General features: G+C 47.0%; 1 protein-coding gene across 2 annotated transcripts in view; it reads left to right on the top strand.

Moving 5' to 3' along the window:
• The window catches only part of DDX10 (DEAD-box helicase 10), a 518,528-nt gene that overhangs the window by 90,418 nt on the left and 409,895 nt on the right, over nucleotides 1-18,215 (top strand). The window contains exons 10-12 of one of the 2 annotated variants that reach the window (XM_063951594.1): nucleotides 748-879; nucleotides 7,823-7,910; nucleotides 10,709-10,797. In XM_063951594.1, the coding sequence (XP_063807664.1) occupies nucleotides 748-879; nucleotides 7,823-7,910; nucleotides 10,709-10,797 (309 nt within the window). The remainder of the gene's footprint in view (nucleotides 1-747; nucleotides 880-7,822; nucleotides 7,911-10,708; nucleotides 10,798-18,215) is intronic. The other variant, XM_063951595.1, reaches the window with a different exon arrangement.

Below are 18,215 nucleotides of genomic sequence, written 5' to 3'. Positions count from 1 at the left end.
CAACTTATTGTAAGTCTTCTCTGTTGCCAACCAATTTAATCTTCGAAGGCTTCATGCAACATTCTTCAGTAATCTTGCAGGCAGGAAGTGTGATGTGCACAGGACAGAAGTGTCAGCCTTCCGCGCAGCCAGCAATTGTATCACATTATTGTGTTTTGATGACTTTAGTACTTTATCTTGTATACGCTGCCTTTCGGTTTTTACGACGGGTAAGCAGTCAATGTATAAACGCGGCATATTGTGGTGTTGATGGATGTAATTGTCCTCAGGAAATTCTTAAACTGAAATCTTATTTTTGTTGGTTCAGCATCTCAATTTTTTATTGCTGCTGATTGCTTCTGTACAGCGCGTCCTGGGTAAATCTCTGTGCGAGACGATGCAGTCTAGAAAGTTTATTGCAGCTCTTTATAACACCCTCCCCCCCCAAAAAAAAAAACAACAACAAAAAACAAAAAAAACACTCTAGTTTTTATTTTATTTCTTTACACCTCCAGCCCGCGTTTAATGTAATTACATGGGACTTTTGGAAGCCTTGGTCTGGGGTGAAAATCAAAGTCCGAAATGGGTATCTGAGGATGAGATGAAACCAATTTTAAATACAAACCTTATTCCCTGCTTACATTTGACTTTGAATTGAAAGTGCGACTTTTGCCTTCCCCGCTGCTACCAGGGTTACTCTATACGGCCATTACTCATGTCTCTGACAGTGCCTGGACTTTTCATATATTTATTCTTCTCTTGTTACAGAGTGTCCTTGCTGTGTTTCTCTTCTATCAGGTATAAGGAAGGAGGGGAAGCGTTGCTGGTCCTGCTGCCGTCTGAAGCCAAAGGGATGGTGCGACAGCTGGAGGAGAAGAAGGTGCCAATTAACGAAATCAAGTAAGTTTTCATCTCTGTTGGGCCCGGTGACTGTTATATTTCCCCTGTATATGTACCTGTGAAGGACACAATTAGACAGAATTTTGGAACCTGTAGAGGATTCTTATAATTTGTGGCAAAGGGAGATGTACTGACCGACACCCCCGCTACATCACAGCATTTATCATTCAGCTGGGACGTTTGGTAGCGATGGTCATAGCTAGCAGATGAGACGGGTAGCAGTTGATTTACCGACGGTTACAATACCGACAGTCGTTGACCGACATGCTCAAAGTGCCGACGTGCCCAAAGTGCCGACATTTGAAATGCAGACATGTCAAAAGGCTGACGTGCGTTTTTGAGGATTTTTCGCCCCAAAACAAACATACTTGTTTATACTTTACCATCCCAGTGGACCTGGAAGAGAAATGTAATAGTGCCCACACTCGGAAAGCGAGGGGACGTGGTACACTTGCCGACATTGACACACAAAATTCAGAAAATCTCATGTCAGTATTCTGACATGTCGGCATTTCAAATGGCTGTGTTCTGACTACGACAGCATTTTGATCATGTCGGCATGATGAGTGTCAGTATTTTGACCGTGACTGTATTTTGACTGTAGGTCAATGGCTGTCGGGATTATGACCATTGCTATTGTGTCCGTCGGTAAATCATACTGAACCCAATGAAACGTGATGCCTATATTAAATCCCCGAGACACCCTCTTGCGTTAGGTATGCCCTGGTATCGGCGGAACGCAGACATTCATTTAGATCCTCTGTTAATGTGTAAAACTGGATATCAAAAAGTAGCACTGTCTGCAATGTCATGGCCAAATGAATCAAGAGACCACAAAGCTTGGATACTGCAGGAACGACGCGCTGCCCCCATGTGTCGTAGTACAGTACTTACTGTCACAATAGATGTACGCTGTTAGTGTAAGTATATCGTGACATTTACTGCAGCCCATATACGGATATAATCCCTTACTGTACTTGAATGATTTTGTTTTATTCTAAACTCCTGTAGGTTGCATAACGGGATTGTCATGATGTTGCTGCCATTCCTGATTATTATAGATTTTGTCTACGGTTTCCTTGCGTTTTACGTCTGTTCGCCACCAACTTTATACAAATGAGCCAAAAGAACATACAGGCCTAGGAAGCAGGGCTCCTGGTTAATCTGAAGCTCTTTTTTTTTTTTTTTTGGTCAATAACGATTTGCACTCCCATTCCATGACTACCATACAAATTGCCGTCTATATATTAATAGAAGGAGGACAACATTATAGGTGCATACACTCTTGGCAAATGAGTGACGTCGGTCATTTTCCCCCTTCCTGAGCGATGTCGCTCATTTTCTCAGCAAGTCTGTGTGCCACCAGCGAAAATCGATGCGTGGCCTCGCGGGTCGGCAACGATCGTCGCTGTCGGCAGTGCATGCATGCTCTATCTGGACTGTCGTCCAGGAACTACATGCATGGCCGGCGGCTGCGTGATGTCATTAAGCGATATAAGTGGTCATATCGCTCAGTGTATACGGGCGGCCACCGACTACCCGGGAGGGGAATACACTAGACGACGTTGCTCACAGAGCGACGTGGTCTAGTTTGTATGGACCTTAGGAGTGACCTATTTCTATGATGCCGTTTGGCATTGTAATTGGTTACTTTATTTTGGAGTTATGTGGCAAAACGTTTGCCTGCCATATACAATGTGGAAATGTGACAGTTGGTGAACTCTCCCTGTGCACCTGCTGGGTGACCTGGAACATGTGACTTGCTGGGTGATCTGGAAACTGACAGTTATTTGGAGCCACTCACTAAGCAGGGATTTTTCCAAATTCGACTCCTAAGTGGGTAAAATGGAGCAAAATATCCTGCTAAGCCTACCTTTGCCTGGATGAAACCGAGCACATCATAGACTGTAAATCCCTACATTGTAAGATATCCGGTCCAGGCCCTGTACACTCTTGGTTCTCACCCTGCACTATCCTTCTCTGCAGTGCACACCCCACCCACATGGCCTAATTCAGTTCTGACCGTAGATGTGCAAAATTTATCTAATCTACGATCATTTTCTCAGACATGCGGGGGGACGCCCAGCACAGGGCTAGCACGGCGACAATGCTTTTTCACCCAGTGAGCAGATCCCTGCACTCTGGCAGGGAGCTACCCGCCGCGTCCCGGGTTGCAGCGGCTGCGTGTGACATCACACAGACGCTGCGGCCTGCCCCCTCAATGATCCAGACATGCCTGCATTGTCTGGATCGTGCCCTGCCAACTGGCACGCCCCTTCCTGCACTGCAACCGCTTCTTCCTGTCAATTAGGCAGAGGCAATCGCAGCCCTGAGATGCTTTTAGCATCTCGCTGGGCTCCCGAGGCGCGCATGTGCTGCACGAGCGCACTCCACAAAAAAAATTGAGTGCGATCGCTGCAGCAATGCAGTCTGAATTACGCCCACAGTCAGCTACTCCGATCATGTCTCTCTGCCCCTCCCAGGGCACTAGGCCATTAAGTGGTGCTGTTCTTTAATGTCACTCACTTTGAGGGGAGATGTATCAAACCTTCAAGAGAGATAAAGTGGAGAAGTTGACCATAGCAATCAACCAGCTTCCAGCTGTCGGCTAGAAACTGGTTGCTGTAGGCAACTTCTCTGTCCCTTGAAGGTTTGCTGCATCTCTGCTACAGTTTTATTGCACTCCCTGTACAAGTGAAATGGTGTTCCTCTGCAGCAGACATGTATTCGTGAAGGTATAAAACAGATAGGGGCGCACTGATTAGATCATTTGCTAACAAAATGGCTTGCCGGAAGGAGCTAACAAGTTTGAAAAGGGGATCACCGCAGGCTGCGCAATGTCATGTTTCCAGGGCGACGCTGGACTGGTATACGGAAAATTCAGTAACCCGGATGGACTGTCCAGCTCAGAGTCCAGATTTTAACCCCATTTAGAAATTCTGGGATGAATTGGAGTGACGGGTGCGTTCTAGACCGACTCGACCTTCTTCAGTGTTGCAGCTAGTCTCTGTACTTAAGGCGGAAAGGCAAAATACCGCCTGCTGGTGTCCAGGAACTTGTTTATAGTTTGCCATGAAGTGTGTCTGCAGTAATCACTGCATGTTGTGGACCCACACACTACTGACGTCCATAAAATCTTGTTGATCTATTTGCTATCAGTGTTCAATCACTTTTGTCAGCATAGTGTAATTATTTCACTGTTTAATTTCCTCCCACTGTACTGTTAGAACCTTTATATATTGTACTGTGTGTGGGTCTCAGTAATTTACCACATATATTCCAATTTAGACACTAAGTGACGCTATTAATAAAAGGCTGCCCGGATGATAGGTTAACAGTCAAAAGGTCGACATGTAAAAAGTTGACGGCGCTTAAAGTCGACAATTTCAATTGGTCGACGTGACAATAGTCAACACATATGGTCGACACAAGGGTTTTGGGGGGATTTTTTTCAACTTTTTTTAATATTTACCCTCCACATGGACTACGATTGGGAATAGTAATCTGCGCCGAGCAAGCTACCTTACCCGAAGAGTGGCGAGCCAGACAGTACACTAATTGTGGTCACATTTGGTTTAACATAGAAAATGACACCCACAAAAAATAAACTTATGTTGACATTTTTGTCTATTGTACTTGTCGACCTTTTCTACGGTCTACCTATTGCATGTTGACCATATGTGCTCAACAGTCAAGTTTACTTAATTCTGGTCGACCCAATGATCTACACCCAAATAAAAGATATTACTAAAATAACAAAGAATACGGACCCCCGTTTTTAAATGATGGTTCAGCTGAAATCGATCCAATATTACAGCGCATTGTGTACCATATAAGTAAGCCGCAAAGTGGTTACCTGTTTTTTGGTTTGTTTTTTTTAACAATCTTTAAACTGTTAATATTTACTTGTAGTGAACATTTATATATCAGATAGACAGTGTGACATGCTTGTGTCATGCTGAATGCACACGGAATATTTCTTGCAGGCAGCAGTGAACTTCATCTTATACTCCGTTACACAGCTGCAGGGAGTGCAGACCCGCAATGAGTCACACACAGTTGGAAAGACTTATGGTTTTTAAACGTTAATACATTGGACAATGCTATATTCGTTTGCAGATCACCGGTATATATTGCACTGTTCACTGTTGCAGGACCATCGTATAAAGTTGCTTGAGGCTAAGGTTTATTGACGTTTTTAAAGGACTACAAAGATTAAGGAAATATCTCCTGCAAAATACTTTTAGAAAACACAAATATGCATGTAAAAACTTTGACATTGTATGAGCATTAGTTGTGCAGATGAGTCCCAGTTGCTATGATGTCCTTCAATGGGAATACCAACAGGAAGTCTACTGTGTGTAGGCAAATATGTCCCCTATGCTCACCACTTGTCTCCTGCTGTGCTAACTCCTTAAGCTTTTGCATGTATTTGTGTGTGGTGTAAGTAGCACTGGTCACATAAGGCTATTAGACCAACTGGAGCATGGTCCGTTTTGTGTGGCCGAACTGAAACGGACCATGTCAGCCAAGTGTTTTCCATCTTCTCAGTTGGTGGACCACACAATACTGGCTGATAGCGGAGTTCTACTAAATGTTAAACAACATACTTGATTAATATCCCAATTAATTATTATCGTTCAATTGATTTTGGTGAACTTATTATTGGGCTTCAGGCTAGTTTTAGATATATCTAGCCACATTTACTTTCTGTTAGTCTTTTGACCTGTAGAAGCTGTACTAACAAATAGGAGGAAAATGTTTTTCTGAAGTGCCTCCTTAGCCAAAGCACTTGTTTGTCATGACGATGAAGCTCACCATCTTTAAACGCAGTGCAGACCAATCACAAACCTCCCTCTCTTGATCAAAGCTTGTGTATTGTCCTTCCACTCCACACCACTCACAGTATAACATATATAACAGGTTTCCATCTAGACCAGGGGTGGGCAATTATTTCAGCTGAAGGGCCACTTGACACTTTCCTGTCAGTATCCAAGGGCCGCACACAAAATAGCAGCTCCCCCACGTGCCAAAAATATAGGGACGTGGCTTCATAGGGAAGGGGTGTGGCCAAAAAAGATACATATTAGGCTGCACAATAGTCTCCATTATTCAAATTATGCCACACAGTAGCGCCACTTACACACATTACGCCAGGTAGAGCCCCTGTCACACATTACGCCAGGTAAAGTCCCCTTTTACACATTACGGCAGGTAGAGCTCTCTTTTACACAGTATGGAAGATAGAGTACCCTTTTTACACAGTACGGAAGGTAGAGCCCCCTTTTACACAGTACGGAAGGTAGAGCCCCCTTTTACACATTACGGCAGGTAGAGCCCCCTTTTACACATTAACATTTTATTTGGGATAATCATTGCACAGCAAGCAAATTATCCAGTGTCTTATGGCCCCTGGGGAAAGGTGTGACACAGTGACAGAACACGCGGGGTGTGACACAGTGACAGAACACGCGGGGTGTGACATGGTGACAGAACACGGGGTGTGTGACATGGTGACAGAACACGGGGGTGACACGGTGACAGAACATGGGGGGGTGTGACACGGTGACAGAACACGGGGGTGACACGGTGACAGAACATGTGGGGTTGAGTCAGTGACAGAACACGGGGGGTGACACGGTGACAGAACATGTGGAGATAAGTCAGTGACAGAACGCGGGGGTGACACAGTGACAGAACACGGGGGTGTGAAGCTGTGACAGAACATGTGGGGTTGAGTCGGTGACAGAACACGGGGGGGGGGGGGGGGGGGAGTTAGGGGTGGTACAGCGAGCGTTAAAGATCTCCCCCCTAACCTAAAAACAGTCTGACGCCACTGCCTGCACACACAAACATACACACACACACACACACACACACACACACACACACACACACACACACACACACACACACACACACACACACACACACACTTTCTTTCTCTTACTCACTTTTTCCATTAACTTATCTGGCTGGCAGTGGCAGGAAGGATGGATCTGTAGCAGTTGCTCTTGTCCCGTGTAGCTCCGCCCCCTGAGGTCCGTGTAGCCCCGCCCCTCATCCTCACACAGCTCCGCCCCCTTTTTGACTGACCATGAACACTGCCGTTGTCGCGGGAGGGGGAGGCTACAAGGCAAGAAGATAACAGTGTGGCAGGCGCCGTGCAGCAGCAGCAGGGGAGACAGGCGCCGGCGGCTTGTAGGTACTGCAGAGCAATGACAAGCAGCTCAGCCTGTGGGGCCGCTTGTCATTGCGCACTGGGGGGAGCAGTGGGCCGGGTAGGATCGGTTTGTGGGCCGCATCCGGCCCGCGGGACGTATTTTGCCCACCCCTAATCTAGACCATGGGTCTCCAACCTGTGGCCCTTCAGCTGCTGTGGAACTACACATCCCAGCATACCCTGCCACAGTTTGCTATTAAGGCATGCTAAAACTAGGCAAGGCATGCTGGTATGTGTAGTTCCACAGCAGCTGGAGGGCCGTAGGTTGAAGACCCATAATCCTAGACGGAGGGTGCGTCTTGGGCAATTGTCCTCTTGCTGCGACTTTGAGGCTTGATAAAACTGAATCTGTCAGACGAGATTTATACCATCTTTCCTTATAGGAATTATGTTCTATGTGTGACGTAAGAGTGACCGTTTCTCTAATCCTTTTAAAACACTTGTAATGGATGAAAATATTAATTTGCGTTAACTATTGAATATTGCAGACTACTTTAATGTTATTATTCATCATCATCATTAAAGTTAAATACTTTTTTTGTTGCAATTATTAAAATTAAAACTCTGTAATTTGCTAAAAGCAGATTATACATTGCAAACTAATTGAAAAACAAATTAAAAGTAAATTAGATTAAGCATCTGAATTACAGCATTATGTCAGTGTTTCTATAAATCTTCCTCATTACATTATTTATTATTTTTTATTCTTTAAATTACCAGAATTAACCCAGAAAAGCTGATAGATGTTCAGGGAAGACTAGAGGCCTTTTTGGCTCAGGAGCTGGAAATGAAAGAGCGCGCACAGAGGGTAAGTGTGTAGGGCTGAGATAAGTCACCATTGTTGGAAATGAATATATTTGAAGAATAACCCAAGAATTCTTCGTTTACATTCTTAACAGGCATAAAAAAGGACGGTACATTGTGCTCAGATATCTAGACACCACTTTATCTCTGTAGGAAATTATCATGCAAATTGCTTGTATTCAGGGATGGATTTTTACACTGCAAATTGCTTGTATTCAGGGATGGATTTTTACACTTTAATGGAACCACGTCTCTGTTAGAGTGCCGATGAAATGTGACTTTCAATGGTCTTTTCAGAAATTGTAATGTTGTATCAGAACACTTTTTCTGTAAATTCCCCCCCCCCCTGCTGATCTGTGAGTTCACACTTTAAAATGTGCTGAGCGATCAACCTGTAGTCAGATGATCAGAACGTTAGCAGCACAGAGTACTTCAGGAGAGGACAGCGATGCATGGGAAGGCTCTCCTGGGATCCAAGATGTTTTTGCGTTCCAAAAATTCCCTGGATTATAATCCTTAAATCCCTGGTATTACGTGTTTTGGGTGTAGGGTAGTGGGATAATACCTTCTCTGTTTTGGTCGCATTATCTAGTCCTCTCAGGCTCTGCTAGCTGTCCATATAATAGGGGAGTCCCATGATGCAGGCTGGGAGTCCCACTGATAGGCTGGGAGCTCCCTGTACAGGGTTCTCCCAGCCAATCACAGGACTCCAGCTCTTCTGCTGCAGCTGAGCCTGGGAAAAGACTAAGATTAAGGGTAATGTGTGGCCATTTTTCAGGTTAGAGGGGTGCCCTTGTGTCTCCTTAGGGTTGTCAGGTTTACCATCACTGCCATGTCCTGTTCACTCGTGCGTTGATTCGTGAGGGCAGAGCTGCATATAATCATGCCTTGCAGTGGGGGCAGCCTCCCGTGGAAGGAGGTCAGTGGAGCCAAGTAGGAAGTGACTGATCTCTGTTGTGTAGTGGAAATGTGCAGGAACAGCACAGAGTAGTGGAAAGGTGCAGAAACAGCACAGAGTAGTGATGTCTAACTGATGCTAGAAGATTGGGGAGTGGAATGCAACTTTAACCCAGTTTACTCTATAGTTAGGGCAGTTTGCTAACCAGTGGCTTAACTAGAAATTTTTCTTCCCCAAGTCAAAAAATTAACTGGGGCGTGTCACAAAAAGGGGTGTGGTCTTGCTAAAATGGGTGTGGCTTCACTGGAAGGGGTGTGACATTCCAGGAAAAGACTACCTTATACACCAGTTTTGCAACTTGCACGCCCAGACATTGGCCACCACAGGGAAAAAATAATCATGATTCATGCCCCTTACATTATTTGTCATTTTTCCTCCTTATAGTAATGCCTAGTACACATTATGCCACACACTACAATGGCCCACACCGTACTGCCTGTGACACATTATGCCACACACCACAATGCCTGTTATACATTATGCTACACACTGCAATGCCCCTGAGACATTATACCACATACAATGCCCGTGATACAGTATACCACACACCGTCATGCCTGTGAAACATTACGACACACCACAATGCCCGTTATACATTATGCCACACAGCGCAATGCCCGTTATACATTATGCCACACACTGCACTGCCCGTTATACATTATGCCACACACTGCACTGCCCGTTACACATTATGCCACACACTGCACTGCCCGTTACACGTTATGCCACACACCGCAATGCCCGTTACACGTTATGCCACACACCGCAATGCCCGTTACACATTAATCCCTATAGTAAGGCTTCTAATTACTTTTAAATTACCTGCTCGTTGCCAGGGGTTTCATGCTCTTGGTTCCATGCATGGTGCCAGGGGTTTTCATGCTCAGGGTGTTATGCTCATTGCCAGGGGTTTTATGTGCTGGGTGTCCAGCTCGTTGCCAGGGGTTTCATGCATTGGGTGTCAAGCTGGTTGCTAGGGGGTAATGCGTGTTGCTAGGTATTTCATGAGCTGGATTTCATGCGTGTTTCCAGGGGGTAATGCTTGTTGCTAGGGGTGTATAATGCTCGTCGCCAAGGGGTTTTCATGCTCTCTGCCAGGGTGGCAGGGTGCAAGGGTGCCGTGGCCAGTGCGATGCGCTCCCCCGGTTCCTGGCATTTAGATATTAGAGGTTAAGTATGATCTCTAGCATGTCTAGTTCATGGCGGTGGCTATTTTGGGAGGGATATTTAGCAGATTGACATGTGGACGGCTAGTCCGCATGTCAATCTGATCTGAATCAGTGGTGGCACCCCTGCAGCCCTGTGCCTCTAAGCCTCCGCAGTGGCTGCGGGGGTGGTAGTTACGCCACTATTTATATACACATATATTGACCCCCTACCCCTGAAAATCACACCTGCTTTAATGTACAGGCATTTTGTAGCAAAGCCAAATACGGATGTTCATCCATTTTCTAAACCATATAATCCACACGGCAAGGGCTAATACTACCAGGGTATGGATTTAACATGAAAGTAGAAGATTTCAGCTTGCACTGGATGTCTGGTCGTTTCCTTTCCACTTGACAAAGGTTTAGTAGCCGACATGTATGAACCTGTATCGTACTAGCCGACATGTATGAACATGTATCGTACTAGCCGACGTGTATGAACCTGTATCGTACTAGCCGACATGTATGAACCTGTATCGTACTAGCCGACGTGTATGAACCTGTATTGCAGAGCTGTGAACTCCTTTATTTTTTTGTACTATATTTTTTAATAATTACAGTTTTGAAAAATTGAAAGTTTGTTGTATTTTATGTCACGATCATGGTCCTTAAACAACAATGTTTTCTCTCTGGCAGTGTTTTGTTTCTTACTTGCGTTCCGTCTTTTTAATGAAGAACAAGGAAGTTTTCGATGTCTTCAAATTGCCGCTTGCAGAGTATGCTCAGTAAGTGTTTCCACTTGGGCTGTCTATGAATAATTGCTGCTGTATCCGTTTCCCTTGTACATGAACTGTGACTTAGAGAAATCCCATTTATGTCACGTCGGTAGGCGTGTTCTATAGGAGAGGGCTGTACCTAAATCTTATATAAGTGTTTCTGTTGCTGAAGCTGAATTCTCCTGTGCTGCTCTGGGGTCTAACGTTGAGATTGGTAGGATGTGCTGATTAGAGGAAGAACCCTTCTACATTCATTCAGCAAGGGATAAGGGGCTCTAGGATCCTGGCATTAAATTCATGTTCACCCTTCACACTAATCCGTGGCAGCCAATCAGATGCTTGTGTTAGTTATCTTGCTTGAGGGCTAAGAACAAAGTGCCGTGGGTCAGAAGTACACGTGTTCCACCTCAATGAGGTGTTGGATGTGATCCCCCATATTGTGTCAGTATCCTGGCCATCACCGTACTTGTGCAGATGACCTGCTTTCTGTTTCATGAAGGTGTACAAGGAAAACTGGGACTGTGTGTATATGTGGGTTTTTTTTTCTTAAATACATAGGGCTGTATTCCACAGCACCCGAAGGGCTGCATGCTGAACTACACATGCCAGCATGCCCTTCCACCGTTTTTCTATTAGGGCATGCTGGGATGTATCGTTGCACAGCAACTGCAGGGCTGCATGTTGAAAACCTTCTACAAAGTGGTCAATTCAGTTAGGAGTGCAGTCAGCGATAGTGCGCATATCAGCCATACATACGGTAGCCCCTAAATAACATATCATCACCTATACAACCTAAAATACACAATTGTTAGGGGGTGGGAGGCTGTGCTTGGGGGGCCCTGGCTGTTAATCTGGCACTGTATAGAGAAGAGGTCCAATGTCTACAGCTGTTGTAGAACTACAAGTCCCAGCATGTCATAACTTGTGGCTGCACAGCACCTAAGGTGCCACAGTTTGCCTAAGCAGTATTGTAGTAGAAAACAGTAATAAAAAACTGCAGCTGTTATGTTCTAGATGTTTCTGGGGGTTGGTTTTCTACGTTAGTGTTTCCCAGTAAAGAGACACCTCCATGTGTGGGTGAAGAAGGGGAGTGGGCAGGTGGCTAAGAGTTAATTTTAGCCCCGATATTATTTATCATTTACAGCTGGCCCACTGTATACAGCTGTAGGGAGTTACCTCAGAGCGTTTCCACCGCAGACGCACAGGGCGTTCTGTCTGATGCCGCTGAGACACTGTGGAGCGGATATCATTGTACCAATGGGATGTAGTTATGTGACCGCCAGTCACAATACCGATGGCTAAGTTCCGCCCCCTCTAAATCCCGACAGTCGGCATGCCGACTAACAGGGACTATTCTCACTCGTGGGTGTCAGCGACACCCATAGAGTGGGAATAGCTCTTGCCAACGAGCGAGCGGCGTGTCGGGCGCAGTGAGTCCATAAGGGGCTTCATTGCACTCCCCCTCCCACCAGCATTCTACTCCCTGGGATTCCGGCGTCCGTATGGTGACCGGCGGGACCCCAGGCAGCGGTCACCCATACCCAACCCATACCAGTGCCCTGTCAGTCACCTAGTAACCGTGCTCCAAGCATGGGGCGTTCTGTCTGATGCCAGTGAGACGCCTGTGGTAAGCTCCTGAACATAAAAAACATACTTGCCTACTCTCCTGACATGGCTGGGAGGCTCACGAAAATCGGGTGACCCTCCCGAAAGAGCAGGCAAGTCTCCCGATTTTTGTGGTCCCCACTGCCCGGCCACCCACTTAGGCCGATTATGCGATTCTCTTTGAATTGCTCATCATAGCCACGCCCCCTGCAGTATAATGCCGGTAATACCGACATTACAGAGCGGGCTCATAGCTTAAATGACGCAACACAGCAACCACGCACCCGTACCGCCTCCGCCCCGCCTCTTTCCACCCCCACCCCAACCCCTCAGCTCATCATTGCCCAGTCCCCCTGCTGAGCCAACCTGGCTGCTCTCTTCCGGACAGAGCAGCCAGAAAGTCGGTAAGTATGCTTATAAAGGAGACCACTGGAGCATGGCATGGTATTTTCCAGGCTGCTGACCATTACCAGGAGGATATTACATGCTGTAGCACAACAACATACATCTTAATGGAAATTTTATGTCCCATGTGTTGTAAGCTATAGGAGCAAGTTGGGCTGTTGTCTTTGATTAGATTGCAGCAAATTAGAGTGTTTGACAATGGTACATAATTCATGTTCGTTTTAGCCGACACATGTTGTATACACGGATGTATTGAGTCAGTTTGTATTCAAGCCACATGAGTTCTGCACTCGGAGCCTAATCTGTCTTTCTCATACGTCCTAGAGGATGCTGGGGATGCTTCAAGAACCATGGGGTATAGACGGGATCCACAGGAGACATGGGCACACTATAAGACTTTGAATGGGTGTGAACTGGCTCCTCCCCCTATGCCCCTCCTCCAGACTCCAGTTAGATTCTGTGCCCAGTGAGACTGGATGCACACCTGAGGAGCTCTCCTGAGTTTCTCAGAAAAAGACTTTATTTAGTTTTGTTATTTTCAGGAAGACCTGCTGGCTACAGGCTCCCTGCATCGTGGGAGTGAGGGGAGAGAAGTCAGACCTACTTCTTCTTAGTTCAAGGGCTCTGCTTCTTAGGCTACAGGACACCATTAGCTCCAGAGGGTTCGATCACTACGGTACGCCTAGCTGCTTGTTCCCAGAGCCGTGATGTCGCCCCTTCACAAAAGCCTGAAGATAGAAGCCGGGTGAGTATGAGAAGGCTTCAGTGATGGCAAAAAAGGTACCGCGCAGCGCGCCATGCTCCCACGCTTATCACGGCACTGCAGGGGGGGCACCCTGGGCAGCATGAGACCTCAGATCAGACCGGCATGTATAGTAACAGTGCTCCGGGCACTAGTTCAGGGACCCCCGCCAGTATAATCAGTATTTTGAGCGGGACTGAAGTGCGCCATGTAGGGGGCGTGGCTTAGCCGCACAGCTCTGACCAGCGCCATCTTCTCTCTCCTCAGAAGCTGCAGGGAGGCTGACCATGTCCTCCGCACTGCTGTACAAGTAACAGGGTGAAAAACCGGGGAGGGGCACAGGCAATTTGGTGTTGATTGATTATATAAAAAGTGCTAACAGGGCTGGGCAGTCACCTTACTGGCCTCAGTACCGGGATAGGCGCTGGGTGTGAGCTGGCAGATCTCTCTCTGTGTCCCTCTTGCAGGCTTTATTGTGGGTCTGTCTCCTATAGCCCCAGTGTGCTTGTGGCTGTCGGTACGTGTGTGTCGACATGTCTGAGGCGGAATGCTCTTTCCAGGAGGAGGCTGGAGTGGGGACAGAAAATACAGAGAGTGGCTGTGTCGGCACCGCCGACGGATGATTGGGTGAATATGTTGAGTGTTTTAAATGAAAATGTGACAAAATTGACTAAGAGATTTGATAAATCTGAGTTTAAGAACCAAACATGGAGAAAATCCATGGAAGATGCTTTGTCACAGACCCAGACCCCTTCGGGGTCGCAGAAACGTGCATTTGCCCAGATAGTAGATACAGATACCGACACGGACTCTGATTCCAGTGTCGACTATAGTGATGCCAGATTACATCCAAAACTGGCTAAGAGTATTCAGTACATGATTGTGGCGATAAAGGACGTACTACATATTACGGAGGACCCTGCTGTCCCTGATACAAGGGTCTGTATGTTTAAAGGAAAGAAACCTGAGGTAACGTTTCCTCCCTCTGATGAACTGAACACACTCTTTGAAAAGGCTTGGGAAAATCCAGACAAAAAGATTCCGGTTCCCAAAAGAATTCCAGTGGCATATCCGTTCCCCTCTGGGGACAGGGAAAGGTGGGAGTCAATCCCCACGTTAGACAAAGCTTTAGCGCGTCTATCCAAAAAGGTGGCGCTTCCGTCCCCTGACACGGCAGCCCTAAAGGATCCTGCGGATCGTAAGCAGGAAAATACACTAAAATCCATTTGTCACATGCGGCATGGGTGAGTAGCGCTATTGAAAAGTGGGCAGATAACTTGTCCTCTGAGGTAGATTCCCTAGACAGGGATAGTGTACTTTTGACTCTGGGTCACATCAGGGACGCTGCAGCATATTTAAAAGAAGCTGTATGGTATATTGGCCTTTTGGGTTCAAGGGCCAATGCCATGGCGGTCTCTGCAAGGAGAGCGTTGTGGTTACATCAATGGAATGCTGATGCTGACTCTAAGAAGACGATGGAGGCTCTACCGTTTAACGGTAGGGTTTTGTTTGGCGACGGCCTCACTGACCTGGTGTCTACGGCTACTGCGGGTCCCTGCACAGCAGAAGAAATCGCCTCACTATCAGATGCAGTCCTTTCGGCCCAATAGATTCAAAAAAGGACGTGGGTCCTCCTTCCTTGCTGCAAGGGGCAGAGGAAGGGGAAAAAGGTCACAGGCTGTGGCAAGTTCCCAGGAGCAGAAATCCTCTCCGGCTTCTACCAAATCCACCGCATGACGCTGGGGCTCCTCTTCGGGAGTCAGCACCAGTGGGGGTACATCTCAAGCTCTTCAGCGAGGTCTGGGTACACTCGGACCTGGATCCCTGGATAGTAGACATTGTAACCCGGGGGTACAAGTTAGAGTTTCAAGATGTGCCCCCTCACCGATTTTTCAAATCGGCCTTGCAAGCTTCTCTTCCAGAAAGAGAGATAGTAAGCGATGCGATACTAAAGTTGTGTCAAAATCAAGTGATTGTCACGGTACCCCCGTCTCAACAGGGGGAAAGTTTTTATTTGAGCCTGTTTGTGGTCCCGAAGCCGGATGGCTCAGTCAGACCGATTCTAAACCTAAAATCCCTCAATTTCTTTCTGAAAAGATTCAAGTTCAAGATGGAGTTTCTACGAGCAGTGATCTCCAGTCTGGAGGAGGGGGATTTTATGGTGTCGGTCGACATAAAATATGCATACTTACATGTCCCCATATATCCTCCACATCAGGCTTACCTGAGATTTGCGGTGCAGGGTTGTCATTACCAATTTCAGACGTTGCCGTTTGGTCTATCCACGGCTCCGAGGATATTCACCTAAGTAATGGTGGAAATGATGGTTCTCCTGCGCAACCAGGGAATCACAATTATCCCGTACTTGGACGATCTCCTCATAAAGGCGAGGTCCAAGGAGCAATTGTTGAAGAATGTTGCCCTTTCACTGACGATTCTGCAACAACATGGTTGGCTCCTAAATTTGCCAAAATCACAGTTGGATCCAACGACATGGCTGTCGTTCCTGGGTATGATTCTGGATACAGAATTGCAGAGAGTTTTTCTTCCAGTGGAAAAAGCTCTGGAAATACAGAACATGGTAAAACAGATTCTGAATCCGGCAAAGGTGTCAGTTCTTCACTGCACTCGGTTGCTGGGGAAGATGGTGTCGGCCTACGAGGCCATTCCGTATGGCAGGTTCCATGCCAGGGTGTTTCAGTGGAACCTGCTGGACCAGTGGTCCAGGTCTCACCTGGACATGCACCGGAAAATAATTCTATCTCCCAGGGCCAGAATTTCACTTCTGTGGTGGCTGCACAGTTCTCACCTTCTGGAAGGACGCAGGTTCGGGATTCAGGACTGGATCCTGGTAACCACAGATGCAAGCCTCCGAGGCTGGGGAGCAGTCACACAGGGAAGAAACTTTAAGGGAAAGTGGTCAAGCCAGGAAGCTTGTCTAAACATAAACATTCTGGAATTAAGAGCTATATACAACGGCATACTGCAAGCAGAACATCTTCTTCGAGGTCTGCCGGTCTTTATTCAGTCAGACAACGTGAGAGCAGTGGCGTACATAAATCGCCAAGGCGGAACGAAGAGCAGAGCGGCGATGGCCGAGGCCACGAAAATTCTTCGCTGGGCGGAAAAGCAGGCCAGCGCTCTGTCAGCGGTCTTCATTCCAGGAGTGGACAGCTGGGAAGCAGACTTCCTCAGCAGACACGATCTCCAACCAGGAGAGTGGGGTCTTCATCAAGAGGTCTTTGCAGAAGTGACAAGTCTTTGGGGAGTTCCTCAAGTGGACATGATGGCGTCCCGCCTCAACAAGAAACTTCAGAGATATTGTTCCAGGTCAAGGGACCCTCAAGCGATAGCCGTGGACACCCTAGTGACACCGTGGGTGTTTCAGTTGGTCTTTGTGTTCCCTCCACTTCCACTCATTCCAAAGGTGATAAAAATTATAAGAAGAACAAGGGTTCCGGCGATCCTCATTTTTCCGGATTGGCCAGGAAGGGCCTGGTATCCAGATCTTTAGGAGTTGCTCATAGAAGATCCCTGGCCTCTTCCTCTTCGGGAGGACCTGTTACGACAGGGGCCGTGCGTGTATCAGGACTTACAGTGGCTGCGTTTGACGGCGTGGAGGTTGAACGCCGGATCCTAGCCCAAAAGGGTATTCCCAGTGAAGTCATTCCTACACTTCTTCAGGCTAGAAAAGAAGTAACGGCAAAGCAGTACCATCGTATTTGGAGAAAATATGTCTCTTGGTGTGAATCCAAGAAGGCTTCTATGGAGGAATTTCACCTGGGGCGTTTGCTCCATTTCCTACAAGCAGGTGTGGATGCGGGCCTAAAGTTAGGCTCTATTAAAGTACAGATTTCGGCCTTGTCGATCCTTTTTCAAATGGAATTGGCCTCTCTTTCAGAGGTTCAGACTTTCGTAAAAGGCGTGCTGCACATCCAACTTCCCTTTGTGCCCCCAGTGGCACCATGGGACCTTAATGTGGTGTTGCAATTTTTGCAATCACATTGGTTTAAACCTTTGCGCAAGGTTGAGTTAAAATTCCTTACTTGGAAAGTGGTCTTGTTGTTGGCCTTGGCGTCTGCAAGGCGAGTGTCTGAGTTGGCGGCTTTGTCTCACAAAAGCCCCTACTTGATTTTCCATGCTGATAGAGCGGAGTTGAGAACTCGTCCGCAATTTCTGCCAAAGTGGTTTCATCATTTCATGTTAACCAGCCAATTGTAATGCCAGTGCTACTGACGCCCTGGCGGAGTCAAAGTCTCTCGTTGTGGTTAGAGCTTTGAAGATCTATGTCGCCAGAACGGCGCAGATTAGGAAAACAGAGTCTCTGTTTGTCCTGTGGGCTCCCAACAAGGTTGGGGCTCCTGCTTCTAAGCAGACTATTGCGCGTTGGATCTGTAATACGATTCAGCAGGCTCATTCTACAGCAGGATTGCAGTTACTGAAATCGGTGAAGGCCCATTCTACCAGAAAGGTGGGCTCATCTTGGGCGGCTGCCCGAGGGGTCTTGGCATTACAGCTTTGCCGAGCTGCTACTTGGTCGGGATCAAACACCTTTGCGAAGTTTTACAAGTTTGATACCCTGGCTGAGGAGGACCTCTTGTTTGGTCAATCGGTGCTGCAGAGTCATCCGCACTATCCCGCCCGTTCTAGAGCTTTCGTATAAACCCCATGGTTC

This window comes from Pseudophryne corroboree, chromosome 2 (genome assembly GCF_028390025.1).
Source record: "Pseudophryne corroboree isolate aPseCor3 chromosome 2, aPseCor3.hap2, whole genome shotgun sequence".
Classification (NCBI taxonomy): domain Eukaryota; kingdom Metazoa; phylum Chordata; class Amphibia; order Anura; family Myobatrachidae; genus Pseudophryne; species Pseudophryne corroboree.
This window is presented reverse-complemented; position numbering and strand designations above follow the sequence as displayed.